The sequence below is a fragment of the Varanus komodoensis genome, unplaced genomic scaffold (genome assembly GCF_004798865.1).
Source record: "Varanus komodoensis strain SLA01 unplaced genomic scaffold, ASM479886v1 scaffold30, whole genome shotgun sequence".
Taxonomy (NCBI): domain Eukaryota; kingdom Metazoa; phylum Chordata; class Lepidosauria; order Squamata; family Varanidae; genus Varanus; species Varanus komodoensis.
Window position 1 is genome coordinate 13,157,877 of NW_025335762.1, and position 13,146 is coordinate 13,171,022.

The following is a 13,146-nucleotide window of genomic DNA, read 5'->3' on the forward strand; positions in this document are numbered from 1 at the left end:
GTGTGAACGGTGCGGAGAAGCGACTCTGAAAAGTTCTCAACTCCAGGGTTTGGGTTCTTTTTTTCTTTTTTGTCCAAAGACACACTGTAATATTATGAACACTCAACACCAAACAAAAGAAAGAAAGGAAAAAACCCAAAAAACAGAAATAGTAGTCAGTGTACATTGAGTTACACCAATGGCTGTTCCCCTCCCCACTCACACTGAACTTCCTTAAATGAAGCCACAATCTTTGAGGTTGCTCAAAAAGCACATTTTGGGAGTACAATTTGGAAATGGGATGAAGCAGCAGGAAGGCAAACTGAACAGCACTGAAGGTGCACCATCTTCAAAAAGTTCACAATCATGGAGTGGCATCAGAAAGGAAGAGGGGAAGGAGGAAAGATGCTCGGAGCATCGGCTGTCCTTTCTTCTGAAGTGACCGACGACAAGAGGATTTGACAGTGATCTCACGAGGAAGATAGCGCGTCTGTCTCTCCCAACCAGTATAACTGGAGAAGCTACTCTCTGGAGGATCTGGGAAATACAAAATGGCTGGTCAACGGGAAGGACACGTACTGTCTCAGAAACATCCTGTGGCCAGGCAGGTCATCTTATTGGGAATGAACAAGGGAAGGAATGCTTCCTTAATGTTCCCCTGATGACTGTGGGTTTTTGGAACCTTGGCCTTCCCGTGGAAGCAGAGGCAATAGATTACACATTTGGAAAAGTGAGCTTGTGGGTTTTGTTTCAACCTATAGTTCCCCAAATAAGCTGTTTTGGCTTTTGCCTTTCTTTGTTCCCATTCCCCTAAGCCCAGTCTGCTGCAGGAAGGAAACAAACATTGTGCTTAAGATTGGTTTGGCTTCAGCTGCCGTAGAATCTCCCCCAACCACTAAATGTGGAGACCAGGTCTAGGGAGGGAGGGAGGGAAGTAGAAGGAAGGAAGGTAGGTAGGTAGGTGTACGTCTGCAACACAGCCTTATTCTAGCCCCATTCACCTTGTGGGCTGCAGCTTTGACTCGGGAGCAAGGAGAAAGTGCTTTGAGGAATTAAAAGTCCCTAGAAGGCAAAGGAAAGCACAGAGCTGCCTCCACCCTGCCTAGAACCCGCTGGCGTCAGCACAGCCCCAGCTGCTGGCCGGGCCAGGCTTCGGCCTGCTTGGGGCCGTGCCCCCTCGGTTGGTTGGCCAGTCCCCTCCTGCTTCCTGTCCCCGTCTTCGTGGTTTCCAGTCCTGCCTCGCCCCTTCACACGTGGGTCTGCATTCTCCTCTGCAGGGGCCGGCTGGGGTCTGAGTTTTGAGACGAGGACTGTGAGTGGTGGGAAGAGGAGGCTGAGGCCTTGCTGGCCTTGTCGAACTGTACGTAGCCGTCCTGCTTGCCACTGCTGCTGACGCTGCTGTCGCACTGCGTGTCCAGGAAGGAGCTGCTGTCGCTCATGGAGCCCCGCTGGAATTCCCGCTCGCACAGCTCGATGGAGCTGCTGCCCATGCCCAGGACGAAGCGCTGGCTGTAGTCATAGAGGCGGTTCTGCCCACTCAGGGTTGTGTAGATGTTGGTGAAGGACATGCCGGTTGGCACACGCTGCTTGTTGGCCGGTCTCAGGTCCGGCTGGCAGCCCGAAAGGGAGATGGTGGGTGTGGAGTGGTGATCTTTGAAGGTGTTCACGCTGTAATAGCCATTGGTGGGGTCCTGGAAGGAATGGTGAGAGGGTGAATCCATGGAGGTTGTGGCAGTCTTCTCAAGTTACATGGGAGACCAGGCTGCACCACAGCAGCAAAACAACCCAGACCTGTGAATTGTTCCAACCAGACCAAGGAAGTGTTTCAAATGATCTCTGTTTTGTTTGGACCAGGAAGGATTCCCATGAGACTAGAGACTTCCTTAGCTATTTCTTGCAGAGATGCAGCCAGGTTCATCCCTGGCTTTGCTAATATAAAGATTGTAATAATCCTCAGAATATTTTGCTAAAGGTTAGAGAGTTTTAAGGAAACACATTTGTGGGAGGGAATCCGGTGGATTCCCAGGGCTTGGCTCCAGGGACCCCATTTGGCCTCCCTGCCACTGTGAGTGCATTTTCTGGTGAGCAACATTGGTCTCCCATACACGGGACTTGTGGCTCTTGTTTGTGGAAGAGGGTTGCTGGTTGTGCAACCAGAATCCCCCAAACTTGGTTTACTTGCTATGAGAGATGGATTCCGGGGAGCTTTATCACAACACTACTTAAGACTGATTGTGTTACATGTGTGATTCTCTTATCTATACCTGGTGAATATGCTCAGATAAACAGTGCATGGTTTGTGATTTGCATGCGTATGTGGAGGGGATGGTTTGTCAGGATCAGCTCTGAAAAGGATGCAACCTCCAATTAAAGACGCTGGCATTGATGTTCTGGATCTTGTATGATGGGTGATCTGCTGAGGCGTTCTGGCCTTTCCTACCTGCCTCAAAGCTCCTGCCTTGGACAGTTTTGAAGTTGTCTTGTTTGACTCCTGTCTCTAAACTGAGGGCATGCTAGCCTTGTAAGAACTAACTTGGTTTCTTCCATTGTTTCTGCAGCAAGAAATGTCATGTTAGTCATGTCATGTCAGTTATACTTTGATCTATTTTCTCAAACTAAATTGACTTTACGGGACAAACGAGATCTAAACAGTAGTGAGAAAATGTTTTTGTAGAGACCACTTTGGATCAACGGGCAGGTGCTGATGACGAGTTTTGTCATTTTCTGTTTTGCATGCCAAATTTCGCCTGCTTTGGCTAACTGGCAATACTTGTTGGCATTTGTTGGAACCTAAGCCTGGCTTGGCTGGCTTCTAGAGCTCCAGCCATGACTTATGGAAGATGGTGAGGCAACACAACTCATGACTCATGCCTATCAATTCCAACTTTTGGTGAGCAAATAGGATATATGGGGTTTTGAGCAGGTCAGAATAATTGGTCAGAGGGTCATTCTTGCTTAATCAGTAAGTTACTGTGTTGCTATCCATGCCTATAGCATCTCTAGTTCTTACACATCATCTGATACAGGAAAAAATTTGTCTTTTAGACCCTGCAACCTCTCTTTAATTAGAAATTATCCAGTCTGGCCAATTTGGCTGGCAGTTCAGTGCAGTTAACTCTTCTTCTAAGCCTATGCTTAAAAGAAGTATTTGCTTCTTTTGGGGAGGAATTTATTAGACAGATAATATTTGTACCAGAAGAGTGCTTAATATTTGCTCTTTTAAACGATTTACCTGCTTCATGGAAATCAATGAATGGTCAGTGTAAATATTTTCTCTACGCCCTCTTGACAGCTAAAAGTAAAAAAAAACACTGAGCACTTATCACCTCATAATACCATGGATCAAGGGACTTACAATGTTTTCAATATTTGAATGAGCAGCATATAGACATTACCTTCAAGGATATCAGATATTTGGCCTCCCTGAAACCTACGTATGATTGCTAGTAAGCTACATTGTCATATAGGTGAAATCTGTATGTGTTCATGATTGCACAAATGCACATATGTCTATTAAAACATTAAATAAAAGGGGGAAAATCTGCATTTCTTCTCTGGGTTGACTCAGGTCTTGCATTTCACCCAAAACAAGAGACAGATTAGAGTCTGCCTGTCTTTGCTTTGAGAAACGGTTGTTTTTCTATTCCAGAATGTATTGCTGGTTGCAATCTGGTACCTGAGCATCTATCACAACTCATTTACTCAGTCTGAAAACCACCATTTTGAAATGCAGACCTCATGGCCACAACACCTGGGCTGATTTGTGGACTCTTTGTTTCTTTCCATCCTCCCCTGCTCTTTGTACCACCAAGGCTAATGAAGAATTCTGGAATCTTGAATGCTTGTGCATTTTCTGTGAAATGTTGGTTGATTCTAATAAAAGTGTTGTCTAACTGTGAATCACAGGTGTGTGCTTTTCCACTGAAAATTTAACAGTCCCTTTTCTTTGGGTGCATTCTTCTGCCCAGAATGGTTTGAAACCAAGAGCTCTGTGGCAACAGGGTTCTGAAAAATTGCAGGTAAAATGTAAATCCAAATTATTGTCACCCTGTTGATCTGATCCACTGATGTTTCTTTTGTGAAACATGAGGCTGTTTTTACTTCCAGACGGCAGAGGATGAGGAGGCTAGATGGAGTCACTGAAGCAGTTGGTGTGAGCTTAGGTGGACTCCGAGGGATGGTGGAGGACAGGAAGACCTGAAGGAGTGTTGTCCATGGGGTCGCAATGGGTCGGACATGACTTTGCAACTAACAACAACAACAACAAATTAAAATAGGGAATGTTCTATATTCTTGCAATATCTTCTGTGAGTTCCAGGCAATCTCAAGACTACAAACCCTATGATGTTGGGCATGTGTGGGTGTGGGCATTTGTATCTGCACATACATTTGGTGCTTGGAAGTGATATGGGAAATAGACAATATATCGAAAGTACAAATGGAAGCAGCTGAAATATGAAACAGCAAACTGATTTTCTGTGAAAAGTTATCCTTTCATTACTTAAAAGGTTTCTAGCTTGTCACTTGAAGAACATGGCATGATCTACCACCGATGAGGTCCATTCCTTGGAAAATGGAATGGACAATAACATTCCACTTGGGAGCACACTGGTCTATTTTTTCTGTGATTATATAGTTTGTCATGAATGTTTGTTAGAGGTGGGAGTCTTACACAAGAACAAAAAAACTACCTAAGTCTTCTGGAGGTTTTGCAGTTTTTGGCAAAATGTCCCTGTTTCATTTTAAAAGTGCTTCACGGCCTTGCCTTTAGCGACTTTCCCAGGAGAATGATGATTCTATGCAGATATCGAATCTTAAATTAGCTCAACTGCCTCTCACATTCCCATGCCCTGTTCCATGTGGCAGACAATACCACAGTGTCAAACACTTGGGGTCAGATGAAATATGTGGAAGGTGTGATCTATTTTTCTTTTCATAGCAGCTGCCTCTCCCAACTCACCACCTCAGCACGGGAAAGAGGGGTTTAACATCTGCCCCATTTTATTAAGCCCATCTGTTCTATGAAGTAAGATTCTCCTAAGAACTTGCATTTCTGCTTTGCTCATCTTTTTAATGAATTACTCTTTACTTTCAGTTTCCAAAGGGGGAGCTGAGTGAGTTTATTACAGCAAAAATAACCGAGAATCTTGTGGCACCCTAAAGCAGGGATGAGCACCAGTCTTGTCAGCCGGGAACTCCTCCAGGGTCTTCCGGAATCCATCCGGATCCATCTGGCTCCGGGGGCAGACCCACACAATCAGGTCCGCACCCTTACAGAGGGAAAGGCCGCTCATGTTTTGTGTCCTGCAGAGAGAAGGCTACTAGGACAACCCTAACACGCAGCCACCTTCTTGCCCCCTCTTTTGAAATGCTGCAGCTGGCAAAAATGGCTGCCAAGTGAAAATGCAGGTGTGGATGAGCAGGGAAGTGAAGGTAGCGCCTCTTCCTCCTCCTGCTCTGCATTGGATGACTGTGATCCTCCACATCTGGGGCTCATGCTCACTTCTGTAGGATTTCACCATTAAATGTCAAAATCTTGCTTGCTTTCGATCTTTCAGATTGTACTTACTTTCAAGAAGTGCATTTGTACTTGGTGGGCTGGTGTGTGTGTGTATTGGGCTAGCAAAAATGATTTCTGGATTTGCCTGCCCTTACCTTAAAGACTAACAAATCTGCTCTGGCATGAACTTTCATGGGGATTAGCTTATGTTAGAATATATTAGTCTTCAAGTGCTGCAACTCCTTGTTCCTTCATTTCAGTGGACAGATCTTTAACCCAGCTGGGATTCAGCCCGGACAGCTCCCACCTTGCACCAAAGAGATGCAGATGGTGTCTCTATTGCCATGGAAACCATTCAGATTAATGAATAGTGTCACATCCTATTAATTAATCAATTAATCGTGCCCCCCACCACTTTCCCCTCCCCATCTCTCTCCAGAAAGGAATGGAAGGAGAGAGGCAAACCTCCTTTGAAAACCCACTTTGTTGCAACCCATTTGAGAAAGCTGCTGTGATTGACCTGGGATTTGTTTCATGTCAGCAGATGCTACACGGCAAAGATCTCAGCCAGAAGATAAAGGCCTTGATGTTTCAAAGGAAAGCGCCCGCTTTGGGAAATGTGGCTTCCTCATGTGTATGTGAAAAAGAGATTGTTCAACTGAAATCGTCATTAAGGAAGAGGAAAAGTCAATGTTAAATTATTTTGGTTGGTGCAACGATCCAGAGGAAATGGAGGAGACGCACACACATGGGGGAACTGGCTCAGAGTTGGTTGGGAAGGAAGAATCCTGCCCAAAGAACAGGGCTAGCTGGACAGAGATGAACTGAGTGCCCTTGAACTTTGGCCACCAGGAGGTTACCCACTGGATGAATGTGGGGAAGAGCGTGAGCCAGCATGCCAAGTTCCCATTATGGTCACACTGGGACGGAAGGACTTCTCACTGAAATCCAGGGAACCTGCCGCCTAATAGCATTGAAGAGGTGCTCCACTCATGGCACAGGAGCTGCACACCTTTTTGGCCTTTTGAAGGCCCCCAACACTGTGGCAGAAGCCACATTTCCTTTGTAAAACAATGTGCATGGCAAATGTGTGCCTTGTTTAATATCTAAATAGTTCTCCCATAGCTACGAAGGAATGCAAATTTCATTCAAGTTGGTCATATGCTTCTTGTGTTCCTTGCTAAACAAAAGCCAATGTTTTCCAGTGGACAGAGGACGATTTTGAAAAAGCCTTCCGTGAGTTGCTTCTTCTGTACAGCTCATCATTTCTGCCCATTCTAAACACATTCCAACCATTAAAACCATGACAGGACACCTCATTTTTCTAACCCTCACCCTACCCTGGTGCACACTTCTAACCCTAATGCGATTGAAAAGAGGACAATTTTGAAAAGGCCTTCCTTGAATAGCTTTTTCTGTGCAGCTCATCATTTCTGAGGTTTTAGTTTAGAAAAAACACCTCACAGCCAGTCCAACCAAATATATATATATATCTCCTTGGCAGCACACTGACCGGCCATGCGAATGAGTCACAGCTCGTGACATCATCCCCTGGCACCACTCCTCCTTTCCAAGCATCCGCATGGCCCCTGTGTGAGCTGTTTTCCTATGCTCGGCTGCTGGGGCGATGCCGGGGTGACTTGGCTCAAGTGCTGACAGAGAGGGCTCTGCGTGCCCGCTGTGGCACGTGTGCCATAGGTTTGCCACCGGTGTCCTGGGTTCTTATGTGCTACATGCCCTTCCATAGTCTCAGTGTGCTTGAGTTTAGGTGTGTGAATTAGCCCATGTTTCATGGGACTGTAATTCCTTTGAAAAAAACAACAAAGGCAGTGCATGAATCCACCCTCTGCACGTCATTGTGCCTTTCATATAGTGGAGGGGCATTTTAATGATACTTTAATGACTTTAATCTTGAATGTTCTGGCTTAACTTCTTTTGTATGGCAGCAAACTTCTCTCTGCTTGGATTTTGGCAGTTACAGACATGATTGACCAAGTTACCTCTGGGAAAGCGAATCCCCAGGATGCTCAGTCGTCTGCACAGGGAAAGCTCAATCCTGGGTATGAGATGGCTTGACTTCCCAAAGGAAGCTGCAGCCTTGAATTTGGAAGAGCGGAGCAGAGCTGTCATGGATGTTCTGCAGGGCATTCATTCATCAGGCTGCATAAGTTGGAGAAGGCACAACACAGCAACAAAGAAAGTTCAGTCCTGTAATCAACTACCTTCAGGTTCTGGAATTCCTTCTCTTCCTCCTTGAGTACCTCCAGCTGCTTAAGAACTGAATCTTGCTGGAACTCACTTCTGTCCATCTGCAAGTGCAAGAAACAGATGGTGAGCATGGGGTTTAAGTCAAGTCTTGGGAGTCCGGATCAAAGTATTAACAAGTTGTGTCGAAAAGTGCAGGGCGTGTCTGAGTCGTTGGGTTCCACTTCTCTAAGGGAGCACAGCTGCTCCATGGAAATGTGTACCACCCAACTGGCAACTGCTTTCTGAGTGCTCTGCAATCAAAAGAACAACACAAAGCAACAAAAAATACAACGGAGTATCAAAATAATGTAATATTAAACATTAACCACACTTTGAAGATATGGGAAACACAGAGGAGCCATAACATTAATACTCAGGGCAACTGATTAATGATTAAAGCATCTGTTAGAAGAAGGTCTTACCCAGGCATTCAAGGATATACAGTGGAGATGCCCTGTGGAATTTCCTGACGAGGGCTTTCCCTAGATGGAGGCCACCACAGAAAAGGATCTTTCCTGGTAGCCACCAGACTCTGAAAACAAGTTGGGCAGGAACACCTGCTTTTTCTTCACTGCCCACCTGGCCAATGAACAACTTTGGACCAGGAGCAGGAGGAGAAAATGGGATGAATGGCTTGCAGTAAACCAAGCCATCTTCATGTTGGATGCGTGTTGCAGTGGAAGTGAAGTATGGAGGGGGGGGGGTGTTAAACACTGTGCCATTTCTGTCCCAAAAGTTGTCTTCTCACAGCAATTCTTTCCCTTGCTGGTGCAGCTATTGGAATTTAAATACATATGTCTGCGGATCATGTGCGATTTGCCTCTGATTCCAAGCAAGAGGCCATCGAGACTCATCTGTCCCAGGTGTGGGCTCTGGCATCTTTTGTACCCAGCTATTGAGAGGGCTTTTCTTGCTTTCAAAAAGGCTTCTTATTAGAGGTTGCTTTCCTTTTACTCAGACAAATCTACAAGGAAGAGCCTATTCTCCCAGCTTCATTAGTTTTTCCTGCGAAGGATGCTTCTGATTGGGGGCAAAGTACATGTTAATTAGAATATGGCTTTAATTACCCTTTTCAGGAAGGTGGGTCTGCACGAGATCTGAATAGTTATCAAGCAATTTCTCTATTGCCTTTTATCTCCTCCAGATATTGATTTACTCTCTCCAGCATTCACATTTTCTCTTTGCTGCAGCAAACTGAAGCTTCTGGTGGAGTTACCACTTCTGAATGCGGAGGCTAATCACAATTTTAAATCTACAATTCAACACTGATTGTTCCTTGACTTTTAGCTTTTCTTTCATTCGTTCTTGGCAAATGTTTGTGGAAATCCTCCCTTACAGCAGTTTCTGCTGATGTGGTGGAAAACTGTTGATAGAGCTAGCTAATACCACAAATTAAGCTACCTGGTTTTGAGGGGCTTGTTTTTCCTGGGGAAAATTGGTGACATCAGTTAATTTACCAGGGCAAATGTATATGTTACGAAGCATTAAATCTAGGGCTGGGTAGGGGAAACCCACACCAAAATGAGGCATGCTGCCTTTTAGAGGGCAGAATGTCTGTTGTATTGCTGCTGTACAGTGGAATTTTATACATATTTACTCAGAAACAAATACGATTGGATTCAATAAGGCTTGCTCTCAGGTAAGTGGGTACAGGCTTGGAACACAATGGCAGATGTCTGGGAGAGATCTGGGGGGCAGCCTGTGGGCTGTCATTTGTAGGGTGTTGAACATATGACTTGGGGTGTAATAAGCTACACGGAAATCTCAGCCTTGGATGCTTCTGGATGTGCCTTGCCGGCTGCTCCTGGTACTTTCTAGGCCTCCCCACCCTCCCTTTGACCTCTTCCCCTGTCCCAGGCAGGCCTTTAGGGGGACATCCATCCATAGGGCTGGAAAGGTTTTGAGACAACTTGATGGCACATAGCAGCTGCAGCAGCTACGAGCTACCGGGGGGGGGGGGGGTCAGGCACCTGGGATGTTTCACCTCCAGGTCGCTTATCTCTGTGTGCACTGGAATGTTACTTCTGCACCTCCAGAAGGTCCCTCAAAGTCACTTTTGTGACCTCAAAGGCAGGTGATTCTGTCTACAGCAGCTTGGAGGGAAGGATGGGACGGGACAGGAAATGAAGGGACAGGAAAGGAAGGGACAGGATGGGAGTGGGGGAAATCTGAAACATATTATGGTGCTTCTAATGTTTAGAAGACTATCAAATTACTCTGCCATGTCGTTAAACTTTCACAAAGGGCCTGCTTTTGGAGGGAAAGGACTCCTAGGGCTGGCCCTACCATGAGATGGAGTGAAGCATCTTCGTTAGGAAATGGATTCTGACTGTCATGAAATAGCAGTAAATTGTTAGTTTCTAAATGAGTTATTTATGTACTATATTTTAAAAAGAAATGCTGTATAAATATACTATATTTTTGCTTCCAGGGAGAGATCAGTTGTGGGATTTTCTCTTTTAGAACAACATGGAAGCTTTACCCAGGTCGGGTAGGGGAAGAAGTGCAGATAACCGTCTTTCCCAAAACAACTCAGCCTTGAACGGTCTGCTTCTTGACTTGAGCAAGACCATGCAGTGCATTTGCACCTCCAACTTAAGCCAAAATCACCCATATATAGGATGATGTGTATATATACACACACAGAAATATACCCTTCCCCATCAGGAATGTAGCCCTTATGCACTGGGAGATGCTTTAGTATGAGCCACTGTGATGTTGGCCAAAGTTTTTGTTTCTCTGCCTGCACTTTCTTATTTGCAAAATATCAGTAATAATATTGCTCCATCTTGCAGGGTTGCTCTCAGGATAATGTGGGCAAAGCACTACAAATACTTGAAATATGCTTTTTCTCCCTTTCCGTATGTTGATTTTTTTTTAATTTAAAACTTTTCTAGACCGTCCCATTACCGAGGTCTCAGGACAGTTTAACAATACAAAATATAAAATATAACACAGTGATGGAATGCACAAGGTTTTGAAAACTGCACTGAAGCCCAGAGCCACAGAAAACATGGAGTCGCAGGAAACAGCCACACTTGGATTCCCCTCCCCACACTTGACAGAGCGCACATGTGTGCAGTAGTCTCCCGTTTCCAGCAGGGTTATTTGTGCTATGAGAACAAGTTTTCTTGGCGGAGCCGTCCCAAGATGCAAGCATTGCCATGAATCAGTAGGTGGCAGTGTCACCATATAAATGCAACCTTGCAATCTCTCCTTGCGGGTGCCTGCATTTGTTAGCGAGAGGGTTAGATCCAGAAAAGCACAGTTGTTCACAAAGCAAAAACCACATGAGTTAATTTATAATTCTAGAATTAAGCCATTCATTAGTGTGACCTTTAATAAAGTTTACACGGCGGCTTAGTTCAATACGTTCTCACTTCATCAACTAACAGTTGGAGATTCATTTAATTTTTGTTCTTTGTCATGTCCTCCATCTCTATGCCCTCCCCAGATTTCCTCCTTAAATTCCTGCCATAAATAGATGGTTTTGTGGGTTTTTAAAACCACCCTCACCCCTGCTGGGTATAAAAGCGGGTTTTCCTCTCAACTTACACACCTCAGCAACCAAGGACCCTTCGGGGATTCTAGTTCTGCAATTAAAAGATGAATAGATAAAATTGATGAACTAAAGGATATAATGAAACCGTGCCTCTCCTCACATCCTTTTGTGCTATGGAGCTTCTGGGTTTTGAAATAAGTACAATCCATTATCTCAGAATTAATAAAAACTTGTTCTTTGAGGGAATCCTTCTGCAGCGAACACAGCAGTGTATATTTAAAATACAGAGGTCTACATTTCAGCTGGCACATTGTCAATATGGAGAAGGGGGACAAAAACTAAACTAAAGCACAATCCTATGCATGTCTGGACAGAAGAAAATACAGGCAGATCTTGGCATGCCGCAGGCAGAATCCCCTTTGTTGCTATGCTGTTATCTGCCATCAAGTTGTCTTTGACCTATGGTGCCCCTATGCATGAAAGAAAGCCCTCCACCATGTCTGGTCCAGGGCAGCTCCATTCAGCTCTTCCAAGTTCTAGGCTGTGGCTTCCTTTATGAATTCCATCCACCTCACATTTGGTCTTTCTTTTCTTCTTCTGCCTTCAACTTTTCTTAGCATGATTGTCTTCTTCAGGCAGTCCTGCCTGCCAGGATGTGTCTGAAGTATGACAGGCTCGGTTTTGTCATTTTTTGCTTCTAGGGAAAGCTCTGGCTTGATTTGATCTAGGACCCTCTTGTTTGTCTTTCTGTTGGCCTGGGGTATTCACAAAGCTCTCCTCCAGTCCCAGTGAGCCTTTTTTCTGCCCAGACATGCAAAGGATTACATCTTATCCGCTGTGACAAATCAGACTTTTGAATGCACGGGAAGGAAGAGAGTCTCATGTGTGTATGTCTGTGTGATGCAGTCATAATTACTATCCAGGGCCCAAATTATGCATGTGGCTGTAAGTGAGTGGAAGGCAAATCGAGCCCGTTCATGGCAGTCTTCCTGTATGTCGTTTTCTTAAAACAACAGTGGAAGGAATTGCAGAATCAAAGGGTTTGGGCCTTTATGGACCTCCTGAAATTCCAGCACCGCTTCTACTCCTTTTCTTTACCACTGTGTGCAGGGAAGAGGAAGGGCAGAATGGAACAAAAGGGAATGCTGAAGACCCATCTACACTCAGGGGCGGCCACTTCTGCATTACCAAAGTTACACTGATTAACAGTAACCGTGAATGTACTAATAGGCATGCATAGAGAAAGGCTTGGAGATAATTGCTTTGATGGAAACAGAAATGCAATATGCATCTCATCCTGGTGGGGAATACTGTGACTAGGGCCCCTGTCTGCTTGCCTGTCGCCAGGTAGCAACACTCAATGGGCACCTTCAAGCCTGCCACCCACCCCATTGCACCATCCTTAGATCTACTTGGCCTTGGACTGGAGTGTATTCAAATGGCATGTTCAGAGAGAGGACTGTCCTCTGTAGAGCAGAGAACATGGCCATCTCACTTCTGTGCCTCAGCAGGCCTCTGTGCTTGCAGTATCTGGTAGGGTTAGCTCTCAGCTTCAGAGCTCAGCTTTGGATTCTTTAGAGCCAGATTCTACATTTCCTCTCAAGCATTGGGAATTTACTTTATGGCTTCCTCCCTGCATACAACAAGCAGCAGTCTAGCCTGTGCATAGCCAGTCTAGCAAAAGTCCAGGGTGGGCTACCTGTGCTGGGCACAGGGCATTCTGCAATCTTGCCTTGGATTCCTGGGGTGTCCCTTTCTCAGCTGGTAGGTGAGGATGTGTCTGGCTCCTTTGGAACTGGCTTTGCATGTCATGGAAATGCTTCTGGCTGCCTTTGGCTCTCCCATCCTGGCCACCATATGGCTGGAGATTCCAATATACAGTTGCACTTTGCTCATGCTGCTGTCGACACAGATGGCC

At 45.3% G+C, this 13,146-nt stretch overlaps 1 protein-coding gene across 1 annotated transcript in view; it reads right to left on the minus strand.

The window, feature by feature from the left end:
* Positions 1 to 1,224: 1,224 nt before the first annotated feature.
* KIRREL3 (kirre like nephrin family adhesion molecule 3) overlaps positions 1,225 to 13,146 on the minus strand; it is a gene marked incomplete at its 5' end in the record, with an annotated part of 170,871 nt that continues 158,949 nt past the window's right edge. Inside the window, 2 exons of the mRNA XM_044437402.1 lie at positions 1,225 to 1,670; positions 7,702 to 7,788. Of these exons, the coding sequence (XP_044293337.1) occupies positions 1,227 to 1,670; positions 7,702 to 7,788 (531 nt within the window). The remainder of the gene's footprint in view (positions 1,671 to 7,701; positions 7,789 to 13,146) is intronic.